This window comes from Barbus barbus, assembly GCF_936440315.1.
Source record: "Barbus barbus genome assembly, chromosome: 6".
Lineage (NCBI taxonomy): Eukaryota > Metazoa > Chordata > Actinopteri > Cypriniformes > Cyprinidae > Barbus > Barbus barbus.
The window spans coordinates 17,387,884-17,403,846 of NC_136734.1; the positions used below are offsets into that span (position 1 = coordinate 17,387,884).

A 15,963-nucleotide genomic window follows, 5' to 3' on the forward strand; every position below is an offset into this window, starting at 1 on the left:
CTGACTATTCTCAAGTCACAAGAATACAGATCATCAGGTGACCTTGCGAGACATCTCTTCTCTATTTATAGCCATCATCAATGAAATGTCACCTTGCTATGGATAAAAGGATCAAGCTAAAAATACAGTTCTTTTACTGACGTAACTTAGTTCCTGCTGATATAACATCTCAATATTTTCTAGGATTTTGTCAATAACAAAAATTAGACAATGTTTTGCTGGGTGTGCTTTTGTGCTGCCAATTTGGCTGGTTTAGTGATATTGGCTCTTGCTTCTGTGATATTGTTTAACGATATCATATGATACAAATAAATGACTCATTCTAACTTTATTTGAAAAGGCTACATTATGCACTGAAAGCATGGACTCTCAAGGTGTGTTTTTGTTTGGTTTTTTGCAAAGCCAGTGACATAACCAATGTCAGTTTTCACATTTCAATATTATTGTAGATCAGCAATGGAAAACCCCCGACACTGACAGGCATTCAAATTAGGGGTGTGCCGAATATTCGGCCACCGAAAATTTTCGGCCGAAAATGGCCCAAAAGCGCATTTTCGGTTTTCGGCCGAAAGACTTTTATCACCGAAACAATACGGCCGAAATGTTGTGATGACGCAAGCAGAAACCGCGACCTGCACGTGCTTATCCGAAGCAACATGTCTGCGGTGTGGACGTATTTCAGTATATCTGAGAAAGACCCACGGACAGCGATTTGCAAAACATGTAATGCCGAAATTTCAAGAGGGGGTGCATCTGCAAAGACTTTCTCCACGTCGGGTTTAATTTATCACCTGAAATCCAAACATTCCGATCGCTACGCTGAATATGAGAGGAACGCGGCACAGAAAAGGAAAACGCCTCCGAGCACACCCACTCCGTCTGTGGCGGACGTTTTTGAAAAGGCAAGGAAGTTTCCCAGTGATGGTGTCAAGGCAAAGGGCATTACACAAAAGATTATGGAATTCATTGCCTTAGATGATCAGCCATTCTCTGTCGTAGAAGATGTGGGATTTTGTAGGCTGATCGAGCACATTGAGCCCCGTTATGTCATGCCGAGCAGACGACATTTCTCAGAGGTGTGTTTACCTGAGCTGTTTAATGTTGTTGCAACTCACGTCCATGAGCATATAGCTGCAGATATTTCAGCAATCAGTTTCACGACAGACATATGGAGCTCAGACGTCAGCATTACCAGTATGCTCAGTCTAACCGCACAATGGATCGACGCTGATTTCCAGCTGCAAAAGATTCTGCTCCATTCACAAGAGTTTCGAGGGTCACATACAGCAGCAGCCATTTCTGATGCATTCGCCAATATGTTCGACACCTGGCATATTGACCAATCTAAAGTGCATGTCATTGTCAGTGACAATGCAAGAAATATGACAAAAGCGATAGAAGACAGCCAGCTGAAGGGAATACGGTGCATGGCCCACACACTACATCTGGCTGTGAATGAGGGAGTGTTGTCTCAACGCAGCGTAAAAGACGTACTGGTTATAGGCAGAAGAATTGTTGGCCACTTTAAACATTCTCAGCTGGCCTATTCCCGCTTGCAGTCTATGCAAGATCAGTTTGGAACACCAATAAAACGGTTCCAGCAAGACGTGAGTACGCGGTGGAACAGCACTTTTTACATGTTGCAAAGCCTCTTTGCGCAAAAGCGAGTCTTGGCTGCATATAGCGCAGATCACGAGCTCCCCGCGACATTCACTTCACACCAGTGGGTCTTAATAGAGAACATTCTCTCTCTTCTTGCCCCCTTTGAGCAGCTAACTAAAGAGATCAGCTCCTCTGATGCATCTGTAGCGGATGTTATTCCTTTAATCGCAGCACTAAAGCGTCTCCTAAGCAAAGAGGTTGAGACGGACCACGGAGTGAAAACAATGAAAAGTACACTCTTAGAGTCTGTCAGCACACGTTTCACTGAGATCTATTCGGATCCTCTGCACTTCATCGCGACTATACTTGATCCGCGTTATAAAGACCATTACTTGGATGCGGAAATAAAGCAGCGCGCACGAGAAATGATCCAGGCCGCAATGGATGCGGAAAACCCGCGTGGAGACGGAGATGGAGCAGCGCACAGCGCAGGAGAAGGAGATCAGAGCGCAGAAAAAAAGACTCGTCTCTCTGCACCAAATGAGGGGCATGCACCCTCGTTGTCTGATATGTTCAGTGAAATCCTGCAAGAAAGTGCCTCAAATAATAGGTAGGCTATTCTTAGGCTACTATGTGACTATAAGATTGTAGCCATATTTCTGCTAGATATTTTTTAAATTTGATAAAAGTTTATTTATCCACTGGCCCTATTTAAATACACTCTCAAATCTTTCTCAAATGTCAGGCAGATGACAAGCTCAACCGCTCAACAGCTAGATGGTTATCTGTCTGAAGTCCCCATCCCCAGAAGTGATAACCCTCTTGCCTACTGGAGAAATAATCACAGCCGCTTTCCTGACCTGGCAAAGATGGCACGCAAGTACTTGTCTGCTCCCATGCACAAGCATTGACAGCGAGAGACTGTTCAGTGCAGCAGCTCATGTTCTCGATAAGAAGAGGAACAGACTTCACTGTGATAAAGCAGAGAAACTACTCTTCATCAAGAAAAACCTGCCACTTTACCTCAAGAAGTAGAATGGGCTTGTCTAGTGTTTAAATTCTTGGTGCATTTGTTGTTGTTAAAGTTCTACAGTTAACATATGGGCTATGGCAGTCTTTTGTTTTGATACACTATTATGTTGAAGGCCTACAGAGAAAATATTGTTGTATCTTTAAGCGGTTGCACTTGTTCTGAATGCACTTTCTTGTAGTAGTCCTACAGAGAAAAATTTAAAATGCACTTGACCTAAATGCACTTTGTTTTTATGAGAGAACATTTAATTTTACAACCTTTCAGCAGGCCAGGCCTGTACATTATTATTTAATGTACACATAAGTGGGGTCAAGTTAAACATTTTAGTTTGAATTTTATTTTATACTGTGCATTGTTGCAATGTGCTAAATAAATATTTGCATAATTTGTAATTGCTTTATTCTTTGAAACTTTAATATTAATTTATTCAATTGCAATGCCTTGATTTTAGTAAAGTTAGTACACAGTCATAGCCATATAAATGCAATGGTACTAATAATTGGCATAATTTTTTTCGGTGTTTCGGTTTTCGGCCTTGGTTTCCTCTTTTTCGGTTTTCGGTTTCGGCCAAGAATTTTCATTTCGGTGCATCCCTAATTCAAATGTAGTTGTGTACTTTCAGCTGAGCATTTGCCACTGAGAACCACTGTAAATGGTAATGATAACTCCAGGAATTGTCTCTTGAAAAATCAGGGAGAAGTCATATTTAAAAAAAATTCTTCCTCAACCTTAGCATGCTAAATGCAAAATTTAGGTGAGTTACACAATGTTTTTATTCTCACAGATGAATTCCTCCTACTTGCAATGTGAGGATGATGATGCAGTATAACCAACTTCCTGTTAGTGAGCTACTAAGGAAGCAAATAATGACTCAAGAGTTCTCATTTCAGCTGTTAATGACGCATGGCCTCAAGCCACAATGCAAAAGAACTAACAATTTTGTTCTGGCCACTGCTAATTTCAGAAAGATCTACATGGTCCTTCCTTTTTTACAAGCTAAAAGAAAAAATGGACAAGAAAAAACCTTTAGCATAAACATTTTCTTTTCAGATGAGGGAGAGGTAAGACCCAAATCCTTCTGGTTTCAGTAGTGTGTGCTGCATGCTATCGCTGTGAAAAACCGGTCATGTTTAGGCACAATCGGTTTGAGAGGATGTAGAAACTAAATATCAGGCAGCTTCATCACATCCTCTCAACATTTTTCTGGCCTCAGCTAGAGTCTTAAAATAAATCAACAGCATTTCAACAAAAGAGGACATGAAAAGCTAGCACAACAGTCCAGATTAGTTCCTTAAATGCAACATGTGAAGACATGAAACCAAGAACAGGGAACTTTAGGTATTCCAACTTGAAATGAAATGAAAACTGTTTGCGCAAGTAATCGGCCTCTTGTCTCACAAACATAAATGCATGCACACACCCACCCACAAATATGTAAGTGCTCCCATTATAGCTCCAGTACCATTAGCAACAGTACTTCTATGTTGTCAGCAAAACACCGACATTCACAGGGAGAAGGTGAATGAGAGAGGAAAAATAGAGAAAAGGAAGAGAATTAAGAGATGTCAAGAAGATTAAAGATACTCAAAAAAGACAAATCTCCCTGCAGCCATTAGCAATGTTTTTAAACAGCCACAGTACATCATAAGCCCCAGAGGTACAGCATTTACTTACAGACTGAAGTCTATTAAAAGTGTGATCACAAGGGTATCAAACCATTCCCAGAGTCTCAGCTAAATCACAATAAGCAGCTTTCAGCATCTATGACGCTATTGTTCCCCATGTGTAAGTGACTACTGTCTGTACCCACACTCACTATGCTGTGTTGTAACCTGCTGAAAAAAGCCCCTTTACAGGAGTGGAAAAATAGATTGTATGTAAATGGCAACTGGACAAATTCTTATACAGCATGTTATCTGCTGTCAGACAATAAAATCCAACTGCTAGAAACTAATATGAGGCAAAATTTTTGAGCACTGGCAACTGTCACGGTGCACACACGAGGAGGATACAGGAACATGCAGACGAGGAGTAAACTCAAAATTACAGTCTTTAATGACTCCAAACAAGGCAGGGCAAGGCAGGGCAAGGCAAGGCAAGGCAAGGCAAGGCAAGGCAAGGCAAGGCAAGGCAAGGCTGACACAGACAGGAACACCGGGGAGTAACGAGTAGACCAGACCACATGAAACTGAACAGGCAGGAACTAAAATACACAGGCTAATTACACAAACACAGCTGGACAAGAATTAATTAATGATCACATTAATCAAGGACAGGAAACAAACCAAATATGGACACAAGAGGCGGGAACACATGACACACATGACAGAGGACTGACAGCAACATACGGTGTATAAATATGTTTGTTTGAGTGGCACAATAATACAACTAGGGATGTTCATTTCAGTTAGTTCTCCTAACTGACAACCGATGCTCGTTAACCAATTATTAACCGTTAAACGACAAGATTATTTTAAATTAGAATTGAGTTAAATTAGCAAGACACTGTGACCCGTTAAAAATACTAACATTTGTTTTCCAGGGATTAATTTTACATGTGCAAAAAGCAGCAAACAACAGAACATGAGGATTCACATGGTTATATCCTATCACATCACGCACCTGCAGCGCTTCTGCGAGTGGAGAAAAACATAATATAACACACACACACACACACACACACATATATATATTAGGGATGCACCGAATGTTCAGCCGAATAAGTGAAAAGACAGAATAAATTGTACCGAAGAATGATGTGACATGATCAAATAGAGCAATTCCAGCAAATGCAGCAAACACGTCTGCAGTGTGAAAGTATTTAAAACTGTCCGAGAAAGACACAAAAATCATTACAAGCACGAAGCACTGACAGCGAGAGGCTGCTTAGCGCTGCATCTCATGTCTCCGATGAGAAGAGGAAGTGGTGGTTGTTGCTGGTTACTATAATGATTGAAATAACTAAAATGGCCTCAAACGATTAGTAAATAAACTGCAGATTGTTATGTTTTCTAATACACGCACAAATTGCATGTATTCAAACACCGCTGCACGAGCTTGTGGTGCCGGGGTTCAGGTGCGCTGAAACACTACTCGTCATTTGCTCAGTAACATTTTTTTTTTTTTTTCTAAAAGCATGTGACATTGTGATACGTGTAACAAACATCTTCCCAAATTTGTAATGAGAATCATTTATAAATCTGCTGTTGTCAACAAAAGAAGCACTGAGGTCTTCTGGCAGGCCAAAATAAAAGCTCCATTAACATTCATAAATGTTAGTATTGTAATTTTACTATTGTTCAGTAGAATAAAATAAAAAAGACAATAATAATAATAATAATTACCCTACAACAGCTGAATTAATACATTTATTATAACCAAAGTCTCTTTAAGACAAGTCATATCACTTGGCGGCCATCTTTGAAACGCCTCTCGGCATCCAAGAGCAGCTCCTATCACTTTGTATGGGGAAACATCAAATTCTCCAAAACTGTTCACTAAGCTTACGATTAAATTTCATATTTGAAATCACCAATGAAATCGGACAACAACTGTGTCATAAATGTTGTTTCTTTTGCTCAAATAGCGTTATAAAAAGCTTATTTCTCAGGCAAGATCAGCCAGAGCGCATACGCAGTCCTGAGTGTGCGTCTCAGAGCGCTGACTGTTTCTATAGCAACCAGGACTTCTAACTGCAGCTGCAGTGACGCGCTGACTTTACCGATTAGTGATTGGCTCTTTCATTCAGAAGGCTACGATTGAGTGGCCATATTTAGCATTGCATTTTTCCCCATTCAAAACTATACGAGTGACTATATTCTATAGTCTTTGTTATAACATTCACACATAGTGTTCAAATTGGGATCTGTAATATTTTCTAATGTTTTTAAATAAGTCTTTTCTGCTCAGCAAGGCTGCATTTATTTTTACAGCAAAAAAATACATGCCTGATTCAAGAAGGGGGTCTCAAAAATGGCTGTTTTACTAACTTTTATTTAAATTTAAAATTTTACTAAATTTTAAGTTAAATTGTGCTTTGTTGGTCTGATAGAATGTTCAAAAATGTTCAATGCTAAGTAAATATTTTTAAATTGTTGTTTTGCAATTGATTTTATATATATATATATATTATATATATATATATATATATATATATATATATATATATATATATATATATATATATATATATATATATATATATATATATATATATATATATATATATTAGGGGTGTAACAGTACACAAATATGACGGTTCGGTACGTACCTCGGTTTTAACGTCACGGTTCGGTATGATTTCGGTACAGCGGGGGGGGGGGGGGGGGGATTAATTATGTTTACAGGTTTACTGAACAAGTTGCTCTTTCTTTAAATACATTCAGTTATAGTTTAAATTTTCTTAGTGCTAAAAATCTACCTTAGCTTATGCTTAAAACTACAGGGAGCCCTTTTATATTACAAGGTTACAATTAGGCCTAACAACTTGAACCAAACTTAAATTTAATTACTATTTATTTTTAAATAGATAATCAACACTCAACTTAAAAGAAATGTATGCAAACATGTAAATTGCACATAATGCAGTTTTAAAATAACTTATACAGTGGGGAAAATAATTATTTGATCCCCTGCTGATTTTGTAAGTTTGCCCACTTAAAAAAAAAAGAAGGGTTTATCATTTTTATGGTAGGTTTATTTTAACTGGAAGAGAAAAAAAGCACCATACAAATGTTAAAAAAAGATTTACATTTTAGTAAGTCAAATAAGTATTTGATCAATTGATGGTTGTTTTGTATTTCTTACATTTCCGAATAATCGCACCAACAGTGGTCTTGTAGCCCATTCCAGCCTTGTGCAGGTCTACAATCTTGTCCCTGATGTCCTTTGAAAGCTCTTTGGTCTTGCCCATGGTAGTGAAGAGGTTGGAATGGGAGAAATAGATTCTATGGACAGGAGTCTTCTATACACACAGCGAGCTGAAATTAGGAGTATCTTCTTAAAGTGACAGGACTAATTTGTGTTCCACGTGCACATAACCAATCTGGGAGCCAAAATTCCTGCTAGTTGGTAGGGGATCAAATACTTATTTGATTTACTAAAATGTAAATCTTTTTTAAACATTTGTACGCTGCTTTTTTCTGGATTTTTTGTTTGATATTCTGTCTCTATCAGTTAAAATAAACCTACCATAAAAAGGCCCATGTTTTTTATTGTGAATGTACACAAATAAAAGCAAACCATTTACAATTCCGATTATCTTTATGACTAAAAGGAGTAGTTGCTTCCACTGTTAGATGGAAAAAATTCAAGTGATTGTGCTGGTGCCGCATGCTCGTGCACACAGTTAAGCATTGCTACCTTGACAATGTAACCTGTTCATTATCATAATAAAATACAGTCAGTCAAACATATGGAAAACAACCACACTACTCAGTTTAAATATGTAGTAAAATCTGTGACGTTAAGCGTTATCACCGTACCGCCATGATGTTATGCAAAACCTTTTTTTTTACGTGGATATTGGAACATCGCGAAGAAAACATTAGATTTTTTGAGCCTAAAAGAATTTGTTTTGGCTTGTCGTTTATATAGCTTCTTATATTTTTAATTCTTGTAAGGATTTGTTGTGGAGTGAGGGGAACTAAAATAGCCATGTTTACAGTGTTTATTATAATGTTTGTAAACATTTCACATTGGCATTAGGCCTATTTCTGGATTAAATAATCAAATGTGACTTATGTTTTTTTCCCTCTAAAAAAACATTTTTTTTTTTAAACACATAGCATATTTTAACCATGCAGCAAACCTTTTAAAATATTTTGATAAATTACTGAAAAAAAATAAATAAATGACTTTTTAAACCGTTTAACTGATTGTATTAATTGGTCAAAATTCTTACGGTCAGTTAACGGTTAAATGAGCATCCCTAAATACAACATTAGCTGCGTTTCCATTACCCTTCAAATTACGCAAACTGAAATTGAAAAAAAAAAAAAAAAAAAAGCCTAATGGAAACTCAATTTAGCAAAAACTCCAATATATTGCAAAAAAGTTTTTTACGCTCGCATGAGGTGGTTTTTCAGGCAATTCAAAAAAGGATTATTTCGCAAAAATTTATGTAAAATGATCACATGATCATTCTTTAATGTACTATAACCTCCAAGAAACACCTCATATGTGGCCACTCTCAAGCATAAACGGCTTTCCTTGCCATTAATGCTTGGATAACCACTTATTTCCAGAAGCGTCTCTCTGCACTGCTTCACTAAAGATACACGCATATGTCTCCTTCGATTAAAAATTAATGGCTAGTGCGGTGGCTGCAATGTATGTAAACCTACCAGCATCCGTTGCCATGACTTATCACAAGAAGAAAAAATTAAGTTTTAGTCGCATAACATTGGTTAATAGAAACGCCATCTTTCGCAAAAGTTTTTTTTATCAACATTTATAAAATATCACAAAAGTTTTGCACAAATCTGTAATGGAAATGCACTTATTGGCTAAACCAACTTCACCTGTTTTATCAATACAAGATAAGGCAGCAATTAAACAAACATAAAATCATTATTTACAGTCCATGATAATGTTTGGTGCTGTTAGTGATACAGAACCCTGTTGAAAAAAAACAGCATATGCTGATTAGGTATATTTTGAAACATGGTAGCTGGTTTGAGCTGATTTAAGCTGGTCATGTGCTGGTCCTATGAAGGGATGCAATGATACCATTTTTCAGAACTGATCCGATCCAGAATTTTTTTTTTTTTTTTAAATCAATGTACAATTTCTTTACCTCTGTGTGTTGACCTGATCGTCACTCTTTTGTGTGTTAAATAGGGATGTAACAATTCACTCAACTCACGATTCGTTCTACGATTTCAAGTTTCACTATTTTTTATTTTTTTTTACACAATGAGATTTAAGACAAATTATAAATTAAATGTGTCCTTTTATTATTGCTTGGACAAAATGCAGCACATTTCTTTGTGAAATTGAAATATAACACTATAATAATATACGAATATAGCACTTGCATATTATTGCTCTTTTGTTGGTTTTGATTGCTTCTATTCTCCTCATTTGTAAGTTGCTTTGGATAAAAGCCTCTGCTAAATAACAAAATGTAAATATAATGTAAATGTAAATAACAAAACTAAATTGAAATGTTAAAACAAGCTCCAAATCAACTAAGTAACACAAATAAAAAGAAATCTCTTCATATAAACAAAATAAGGCTTTGTCTGTGCTCTTTCCATTTAAAATTAGAGGCAACCACTGCATTTTGATCCATTTTGCATCATGATCCAAACAAAGATGCTGCATACATGCAACACGAGCAGTTTATAATCTAAAATAGATTGTATAATTTCTAAATTTGAAGCAAAAACTGAATGGTCTGACTTCAGTTTTGTGAAACTACTGTATACATGAAAAGTATCTGCATGAAATGAAACAGAAGACGAGCTGAATGAGACACAGATACACTCTCTGCCAGCAGGTGGCGCTTTAAGCGTTTCCTTGGTTTCTTCTGTAAACAAAGCAGCATTGCGCTTATGAAATTATTAACTTTAATATGCATTCTACGGAGGCAAGATGAAAAGAAAAAATACCATCTAAACTTTTCTAAAGACAGTAAGTTCCCCTCAGACATACATTCATATAAACTCCTACCCCTAATTGAATCGCGATTTGTTTAGCATCTCAACCGCTTTGAATAGTCACATATATGAATCGATTTTCAACCGGCTCGCGGTTAATCGTTACAGCCATAGTGTTAAACACAATCTACTAAATATAAACAACTTCATTTTAATGAAAAATAACAAATGAAAAAATATATAATCATAATCTATGACAAAAATATTATTATAAACTAGGTTAGTGGATAATTTAGCAGCAAGAGTTATTCTCAACGTCTTGACTGTCATAACCAAATGGACAGCTGCAGCGGAGAGAAGAATATAAGTAAACTTGACTTAAATATTAATCTCTACCTCACATTAAACTATGGAACGGCTTCAGAACACTTGGACTTTGACTTGATGGTGCTTTATAATGTTTTTGTGCTTTGTAGGGCTTAACAATAACACAATATCGGATTTGGATCGGTCTCATCTGACCGATACCCGATCCAGCAGAAAATGCCAGTATCGAAACTGATACCGATATCGGATCAATGCATACCTAGTCCTAAGCTAATGTGGTTGTTCCCCCACGTTGTATTTTGGCCTTACAAATGTTACAAACTGCGTTCTTTGTGTCATCTTCTCTCACAGAAAAGAACTTCCACACCAACAACCAGTTTAAACGCGACTGTGAGTGTGCGCGTGGCTGTGACGTCATTGCCTGCAACGCTGGCAATAAAAGGATCGGTTTGGAATCGGCAAGACGTAAGACTGACCGGCCGGTCATCGATCCGGACTGGTCATGCGAAAAAATCAGCCGATTCTCTACTTATAACCAACTAAGGACCAGCCTAAACCAGCTGCCATGCTTCAAAACATGTCTAACAAGCACATGCTGTTTTTTTCAACAGGGAAATTACACACTACACAAAAATGTGCTGTTGTTCTAAATGTAGTAGAAATATCAGAGACTGATAAAGCTATACAGACATTACAGGACAACTGACATTATTATTAAACCAACCATAGCTTATACTAGGGGTGGGACAAAATATCGATATGGCAATATATCGTTGTCCTTCTCCATGCGATTTGAGAATCAATGCACTGGCCCAAATATCAATATTTTAATTAATACAACAAGGCGCTCTAAATATATTTCCCTGCACCCAGAGTCTAAAAATGCATGGAAATCGCGGCCGCACCATTTTCACCTTCTTTCCAAAGCGCTCTGAGCAACCATGAACCACGCAGGTAGATTTCCCTCACTATATGAGTGAGACAGAGTTATGTGAAAAAAACTGGATGCTCTCCCTCTCTCTCAGATACAAGTGCGCATTATGCAGTGTCAGCAGTGTGCACAGACCGGCAGAAACATAAATCTGCACCTACAGCATGGACGACAAACTGTGCCGTAATGAGGCGCAGAAGTGAAACAATAAACTTGAGCGTGGAAAAGACGCGATGTGAGCGGCTATTTTTTCCCTGCACGTCATGTGCTGGGCTCCGTTTTTATGATAATAGGAGAGGAAAGGTTAAGAAAGCACTCCAGGTAAATTTTGAAATGTATCCTATTTATATATAGCTAAATAAAGTTGATAAGCAGTTAAATGTGCTGGTTTTCACACAAAGAAAAGTGTAAGCTTTTAATAAGTCCAAGAATAAAATGATTAATTGACAACGTTAAATTTGATTTACAGAACTTTTTGTGCAGTTTTCTAACAATTTGGACTTATTAAATAAAGAAAGAAAACTTGCAACCTTTTCACAGGCATTTTGTTTTCATAGTTAGGTACAGTTATGTATCATTATAGGATTGTCGAGCCATATAATTATTGCAATATAGGGCTGCAGCTAACAATTATTTTTTATTGTCGACTAATCTATCGATAATTTTTTTGTTTAGTCGACTAATCTATTGATTATTTTTCAATTAATCTATTTATTATTTTCTTATCAGTTGATGAATTCTTTAGTTAAACTATCAATAAATAATAACAGTAAATTCTGCTACACTGTAAAAAATGAATCATGGGTCTTGAAATTTTCATTAAAAAAAATTAAGGTGATAATTAAAAATAGTGAGTATTTCATTAAAGATATTGTGATTCAGTGTTGTATAGAAAATATTGAGGACTTTTTACTAATAAAACTAAGAGATGTGTTTTCCTCATTTTTTTAAAGGAAACTTAAGCAGTTTTGAGGTTTGAATTGATGAACTGATTAAACAAAAAAAAAAATGAAGGAAAGAAGGGTACCTATTTATTTTAAGAGAATTAGCCCAATTTTGCAGTTTTATTTTAGAGGTGATTGTTAGTTCCCAGCATGCTTTGCATATGACTGGATATGGAAATTAAATTTTGAAATTAAATTTCATGTGTTTTTGAGTGAAGGGAAACATCTATTAATGTTTAATGTTCAGTTATGTTTGACATTTGAAAGAGTTTCTATTACATTGAAGTTTCCATTGTGCAGTAGAATAGTCACCATTGTGCAGAAGAGTAGCGCTGATGGTTATGGATACTACTCCTCTAAGACATTAAGCCTTGTTCAGTGAGCAGTAGCTTTGCTAGCGCTAGTGCAGTACTTTCCAGTATTTCTCAAGTATTTTCCTACTTGAGCTGTTTGGCTATATACAGTCTTTTCAATGTACAAAATAACTCAAAGTCAAATATAAACAGGCCTCACTTAAAATCACAGACATTAGGGGATTTACTATTCAAATTAAAACATGGAAGAAATGTTGTGTGATTGTCCCTTAAAAAATAAAGTTTTCATAATTTTAGTAGTAGTAGTAGTAGGCCTATGTACATTCTGCTGAACAAATATATTTCTGCTACCATGTCTTCAAATTAAACCGGACTTTTATTTTGACGGGTTGCCGTGAATACCTTTAAATTTCTGTGTGAGTGTGATATGACCCTAGTTTTACTCAAATGAAACGGGGAAACGTTCATGAAGTGACTCCTTCAGAGCAGTTCTGGAGATGTTGTTCATGTGTTTATGTCCTCATTTAGAGGCAGACGCTGAAATCACCGCGAGTGTCAGTCTGTGAGTGATAAAGGAAAACGCGCGTGCGTCTCTACCATTCATTCATACAGAGATATGATCGTGTAATAGGAGTTATAATGCTCATCAGATCGCGTAAATCAGTGGGAAATGAATAGAAATGACAATTCTGTGTAAAGAAATATCAAGCAAACATGTATAAAAATATAAAAACCCTGGCAAAGCCATTATTATCAGCTGTACTACAGCATGTCACAGCGCATTAACGGTACTGCAAACAGGAACAAGTAGAAATTTCTTGTCAGCGCATTATTTGAGCGGATTGGGTTTTCTGGTGATCATGAGCGGTAAATGAGCAGAATGCACACTGATAGAGCGGAATATTGAACGGAGCGTCACGCATATATTTTTTGGCGGCCGAAAATTCAGTGCATCCCTAGTAAATGGACTAAATGATTCTTCGAAGCACATAATTTGCCTCGATGATTTTTTGTATTCAAGTTACTCTAGGAATCGTTTCAGCCCTAATAGAGTGTAATATTGTTACCATTTTTTTTTTTTAAGTAAATAGCCCGTTCTATTTTTTACAGTGTATTAATCTTTTATTTTATTCAAACGTTTTCTCATGATTAATACTTTACAAAAAATAAATAATAATAACAAGAAAGAAAGAAAGTAATTATAATAAATAAAAAATAAGAAAAGAGAGAAAAAGAAAAAGAATAATAAATAATTCATAAGAAAGAAAAGGAAAGAAAGAAAGAATGAATTACAGGGCAGTGATACAATCAATAGAAACGCACATTATGGCTGCATTCACAGTTACTGTTTGGGACTGACAGCAGTTGCTTACAGGTGAGAGACTTGAAATGTTTTATTTATTCAGCAGATTAAAACATCTGCTTGAATACATATCTGTTATGAATGAACAGCTGAAGTCACAACCGCATTCAGCACACTAGAGCAACAGAATCAAAAATGGCATCATAACACCGGGAAGTTTTATCACAGTTGACAGAAGTGGGTATAGTCTACTCTTTTTATGTCCCTTTTTTTAAACCTTTAAAACCTAAGGGTAAAATAGGTCATTTTTACATTTTTTTTTATTTGACTGTAAAATTCTAACAGAATGTGTTATTTTCAAGTGCAAGGTGTCATTTTTTTCAGAAAACAGATGGCTTTCAAAAAAGTACAGTTTTTGACCATTAATGTTGTGTGGTAAGTTTGTAAACAGAATTTAAATAGACAAAACATTTTTATTAAAACTTTTATTTATAAAAAAAGAGAAAAATCGTGATCGAAATAATACAACACTTCTTACTTCAAAATTAAACTATATTACATATATACAAGTATTTTTGGGACACTGGGTTGCACAGTTTTCATTCAGGAGGCTTTTTTGTTCATACACGCACACATTTACACATGCATGCATATGCATACACCCTTCATTTACACGCACAGACTCATTATAGCGATGCACACACTACATGTGAAAAAGTCTCACTCAGATTACTCCCAAAGTCTCATCAAAAATCATCCCAATCGACTCTTGTGCTGTTTACTCCTCCTTCACCATGTTTTTGTTCGTTTCGTTTATTATTTTATGCAATCCAAAATGCAATCCTGACCGCATCACTGTCTTTACTGGGTGTTTTAGGGAATATTTGCATTTATTCACAGACGATTTGATTAGCAACTCATGTGGTGGACTGTCATGATTTTGGCTAATGCGAGACACTGAATACCCTGCACTACACCACTGAGACTGACATGACCATGCATCAACAGATTCTTAGCTCATTGACAAATATCTGATCTTGTAAGATGTTCTCCATTTACACAGAGCACTGTACACGTGATCGCCAAATCGAAAGTGAAAGTGAAAGGTGTGAGTGCTCATTCTAAAGTATTTCAATTCCGTGCATATTGATAGCGGCTCCCTGATGCGCAAAAATACAGTATTAGCACTTATGTGGGTGGTAAGAAAACGAAAAAGAAAAAATATATGAACCTCAATTGAATATCACAATTTTGTGATTGGCTGTTATGTGTGGGGCCAGGGTCAAGCTTCTGATTGGATGGGCCAGGCCCACCCTGCCCCCCCCGTGGAGCCGGGCCTGTCTCCGTCTCTGTGGGTGAATTAAACCCGTCATGATTATATAGGCAACTCAATGTCCCATGCTGTTCCATTCATTCAGCGCAGCTTTGAATGCGGTTGTGAATCCTGACAGTGTAAAGGCGTCAGTTCGGCTATATATATATGCAGTTCTGACGGTCCTATAATAATAGAATGCTCTATGAACGCTCTATGAAGTGATGTTGCCATACTAGCCTTTACCTTCTGCTCTAGAGTCTTTTTTATGTTAAACATGGCAGAAAAACAGTTTTAAGTAGAGATAACTGCAGGCTCGCGCAATGGGCGTGGCTAAAGGTGCAACGAGTCGACGCACTCCATGCTAATCGGCGTATTTTTATAATCGACATAATCGATGACGTCTGTGAATCACTGCAGCCCTATTGCAATAATCGCTGTATTATGATATTATCGTATCATGAGGCATTTATCGCGATTCGTATCGTATCATGAGGTACCTTGCGATTCCCTCCCCTAGCTTATACCAGATTTTGCAGCACTGCAAATAACGTTATTGCATGCTTTATGCTGTGAGATCTTCAACATGACTAAGA

At 36.7% G+C, this 15,963-nt stretch overlaps 2 protein-coding genes across 2 annotated transcripts in view; one reads left to right on the forward strand and one right to left on the reverse strand.

Annotated features, from left to right (window-relative positions):
* specc1 (sperm antigen with calponin homology and coiled-coil domains 1) overlaps positions 1–15,963 on the reverse strand; it is a 143,089-nt gene that overhangs the window by 94,643 nt on the left and 32,483 nt on the right. The gene's annotated exons all lie outside the window — the stretch shown is intronic.
* On the forward strand, positions 657–2,513 carry LOC306870729 (zinc finger BED domain-containing protein 4-like; the record flags this gene model as incomplete). The annotated part of the gene is made up of 2 exons (XM_079418156.1): positions 657–2,212; positions 2,348–2,513. The coding sequence occupies 2 exons, from the start codon at positions 657–659 to the stop codon at positions 2,511–2,513; spliced, it is 1,722 nt and encodes a 573-aa protein (XP_079274282.1).